This window comes from Elaeis guineensis, chromosome 3 (assembly GCF_000442705.2).
Source record: "Elaeis guineensis isolate ETL-2024a chromosome 3, EG11, whole genome shotgun sequence".
NCBI classification, from domain to species: domain Eukaryota; kingdom Viridiplantae; phylum Streptophyta; class Magnoliopsida; order Arecales; family Arecaceae; genus Elaeis; species Elaeis guineensis.
In genome coordinates this window covers 126,734,742-126,739,044 of record NC_025995.2, presented here as the reverse complement: position 1 = coordinate 126,739,044, position 4,303 = coordinate 126,734,742, and the positions used below count along the sequence as shown (strand labels likewise).

The following is a 4,303-nucleotide window of genomic DNA, read 5'->3' as shown; positions in this document are numbered from 1 at the left end:
GATGAAGAATACCCAACGAAGCAACGCCAAAACTAACCAAGGTCTCGCACAATCTCTCACACGAGGTTTAACCCTCTAAATCACACCAAGCCGATCAGCCGCACCCAATCTTTTTTTTTGTGCCATGTCCCGTACCTGCGGCGCAGAACCTCTGTTCGGCACCACACCATCGGTGACCAGAAAAATCTAAAGCTATTGCCCGGAGCAAAAAAAGAAAAAAGAAATCTCAAGGAAAATAGTCACATCAGTGCAGGGACAGCACAGGTCCTAACCGTGAAGACTCTATGTGATGGGGCGTCGAAAAAATTATTGCAGCCTTCTACCAAAAAAAAAAAAATTATTGCAGCAACGGACGACACCAACCTCATCATGACACCTGGCAACAAACTTCCTTTGGCACCAGAGCGCTCAGAAATTATTGCATGCACCAGGTGCAAGTGAACCTGGGCAAATCCCGGAGCACATGCACGCTAGAAAACGTGCAATCGGGAATCGGTGAAGTACAATGGATCGCGTGGCGTGTTATCCACCGTGGGATTTGAACGGTCCCATTGCACCAGGTGCATGCAATCAGAATTCAGTAACTTGCACATGGCGCCACTCCCTGGTACGTTATGCTTCTTTCCGTGGTAGATCTACTTACAAGGCTTTTCGCCCGCATACATGATTGCCTTGTCCTGAACCGTGTGGATTGTTTAGAGACATGTCGTTCGCCCAAGCATTTGTCTATTGAGTTAGTGCAACAACCGAAGCAAGTATTTAGCGATCCGCATGACTTGTGAGGTAATTCTCTGTTGCATGTGAATTCTCCCTAGTCGAGATAAGTTCAGCTCACGGAGCTGCTAGGGTCGTCTGAAGAAAACCTTCTCAACTTTTCTGCAGGACACAGAGCGTACATATTGTTCATCATTGGGACAATAAGGGCCAAAAAAGCTGGTGGATTTGACCATATTTTTGTTGTTTTTTAGGTGCATTATTATTGCTTTGAGATATATGAAAACACTCGTCTACCTTGTTGGGCAACTGTAATATGATCTTGTACAATGACAGCTGGACAAACTATGATGAATATGATTCTTTTGCTGATCCAATAAATGGAAACCAGTGAACTGACTTATTCTGAAAAATACCAGCTGTGACTGAATCTATATTTGAAATGCATCGACGATTTGAAACTGCAGCAGCTGTTACTGTACCATCCCATCTCTCAACAGCTCTTCCAATCCTCTTCTCAGTCTCTCAGCAGCAACCTCACAGTCAGCCTCCTTCAACCCCCCAAAAGATATACGGATGTAGCCAGGCCCACCACTGGCGCTTCCAGGAATCACCACCACCCCATGCCTGTTGACCAGCCATCTGACAACCTCATAATCGTCAGAAAATCTATCCGGAAGCTTCGCCCAGAGGTAGATGGCCCCTTGTCCACCCATAACAGCATCTTTCCCTAGTGGAGCCAAAGCCTTCACAAGCAACTCCCTATTCTTCACAAGCTTCTGCACCCGCTCTCCAATCCATTCTGGCCCAACTTCCAAGGAATAGAGAGCCAAACGCTGCCCTATGATGGAAGCGCAAATGGGTATGTTGTCTTGGACTTTGAGGAGTTGTGCTGCAAAACCTTCCACTTCGGTTGGGTATGCTATCTGCAATTGTAAGCACACGTGAGAATCACATACAGACTTGTGCAGGTCTACTAATTATAAAGCAGATATTCCATATAACATACTGAACCACATTTAAGGTGTCCTTAACGTTCCCATGTTAAGTTGGTTTGCACATATTTTGGTATGACCGGCGCACTATAGTGGATGGATGCTTTGATATTTATTTCTTTTTTTCTTTTTTGATGTAAAATGAGAGCTTGTGTGCCACCCTTATTTTATTGATAAGATAACTTTACAAATATTTATTTCAGGAAACAAAATGCACCAACGGTGTGTCCATACGCAAAAAGGCAAACTCAATTACAGTTCAACTAGTGTTTGAATATATGTGAAAGAAAAGAACAAAACAAAAGAGTTTTCTTTTAAAGAAAACAAAAAAATTGTCAGGTTTGACAAAGTGATACATGTTATCAGAGTTACTTGTATATATAAATAACAGGAAGTGTACATACTGCTGTGAATAACATGGGCTCTCTATCCAAATGAAAATTGCATCAAAAAGGTAATGCTCATCTAGCTTGAAATAGACGCTTTACCAGAAATTATGCAAACAAGTGCTGGAAACTCAAAAAAAATTGATTATGCAATCCAATTACAACTAAAACAACAGAATAATCAACAAAGAATCAACTTACATATCCTATGCGCCATCCCATCATCCCATAGGCCTTGGAAAAGGAGAAGAGGTTAACTATGTGGTTACCCTCTATACATGAATGCTTCAATCCATCATACATAAAATACCTGCAAATAAAATATAGAAATTAACTAAGAGAAAGAAGGAGCAATCAGCAACATTAAAACTTAACAGACATCCTTCTAAATATAAACAAATTGACCATTCCCTAAGGAGGCTAGCATCCTCTGGATACTAAACCACTTTTATATAGAAGAGAGCCGATATAAAGCAAGACTTTGTTTCCAAAAGGAAAAAAATATTTGAATGGGCACTTTTGAAGTGATGTTTCCATATCTATATTGCCTGTAATTAGTTCAATCTCATACTTCAGTGAAGATCCTACTCGAGCTACAATGCCCGCAGAACTCTTCATAATGGAATAATCCAGAGTGTCACTCCCCTGTTTAAGGATTTTGGCCAATAATGCTGCAGAGTCCCGATTTTTCAAGCATACAAATTACTGATATTTCTTTCAAATAGTTGTAGCTGTAGAATATGACAAACACTTTCCACCTCTATGATCTTATTCTAAAACAGCACACAGCTATTGCTGGAAGATTTAATCATCCAATATCTAATATTTTTCTTTTGCTTTATAAATACTTCAAAATTACCAAACCATGTTGATGCCCCGAATCAACATGGTAACTGCTTCCTCCACCCAAACACCATAAGGCAAACTTACCTGATTTCCCCACCTGAACCATTTTGTGCAACAATTGACCATCAGCAAACGCACTAACAGCAACATACTTTTCTAGTGACAGGATGGCATTACTATCATTAGTACAATGCCCAAGAAAATAAAAGGTCTGCTTCACCCATCCTAAATTTCACCTAATTCAATGCCTGATATGCATTCAACATGAAATAATGTTGGCTGCTGTACTCAACATGATACCATACCATCTGATCCAAACTAAATATTCATATAAGCATAATTTATTATTTATATGTTGAGAATTCTTTTCTTTTTCAATATTTAACAGGGTGCACCATTTTAATGATATAGTGATAACTCTGACAATTTTTTCATTAAAATTTGCTGGAATGGAGCAATAGATACAAGAAATATCTTTATGCATAATAAAGTATAGTATTAACTAGATGTCATCATGTATTACCCAAAACTGATATGGACATTCAAAATATGAACTTACTCATAGGTATTATCTACAACAAGCCATGCACCAGCACTGCTACAAAGATCTGAAATTCTCTGCAAAGGGCAAAATATAACAGTAGTTAGAAACAGTGAATTCATGCTTTTGTGTGTGTGCATGTGCGTGTGCGTGAGAGAGAGAGAGAGAGAGAGAGAGAGACCTTCAGGATAGGCTCTGGGATATAAGCCCCAGATGGATTTCCTGGATTTACAACGGTAACAAGCTTGGGTATAGGTTGGTTGCCCTCCCCTGATAGAATCTTTTCCAACCAGCCTGCATTAAATAAATGTTAACAAAAATCTGGCTAACTGAGCAGAGACAGGCTAAACCAGAGAGATACCATGCCATTGTCACTTCAAAATCTAGTCAAAGTATCACATATAAAGGAATTTATTTGATAGCTAAGTTCTACCTTTATCAGACAAAAAAAAAAAAAAAATCAAACAATGAACCATCATTAGTCAGAATGATATAACCTTCAAGCCCTATATACTCTCCCAAATGCAGACTTGTATATATGTACTTCAACAGAAATCTGATACTTTCAGTAGATATGTTCAAGATTGCACAAAACACAACATAATAGAGCCTTCCATAATGCCTTACCCTTAAAAATTAAGTGCCCCATGGCCAACAAAATAGTGCATATTAATGTAAAACTTGAAACTGCAAAGGGGAAATCTGCTATGTGCATAAGATTGCATCAAACAAATAAGTGCTGTCAAATGGGAATATCTTCTAAAATTAAGGACATACGACAATGAATGGATTCTGGAAGAAAATGTGAAACTTTTAATGAT

At 39.0% G+C, this 4,303-nt stretch overlaps 1 protein-coding gene across 7 annotated transcripts in view; it reads right to left on the bottom strand.

Annotated features, from left to right (window-relative positions):
* Positions 1-992: 992 nt before the first annotated feature.
* Positions 993-4,303, bottom strand: part of LOC140856716 (aromatic aminotransferase ISS1-like) — a 10,305-nt gene continuing 6,994 nt past the window's right edge. For all 7 annotated transcript variants that reach the window (XM_073254920.1, XM_073254921.1, XM_073254924.1 and 4 more), the window contains 4 exons: positions 3,664-3,776; positions 3,501-3,559; positions 2,297-2,405; positions 993-1,640 (listed from right to left, as the gene is read on the bottom strand). In XM_073254920.1, the coding sequence (XP_073111021.1) occupies positions 1,188-1,640; positions 2,297-2,405; positions 3,501-3,559; positions 3,664-3,776 (734 nt within the window). In that variant the 3' untranslated portion in view covers positions 993-1,187. The remainder of the gene's footprint in view (positions 1,641-2,296; positions 2,406-3,500; positions 3,560-3,663; positions 3,777-4,303) is intronic.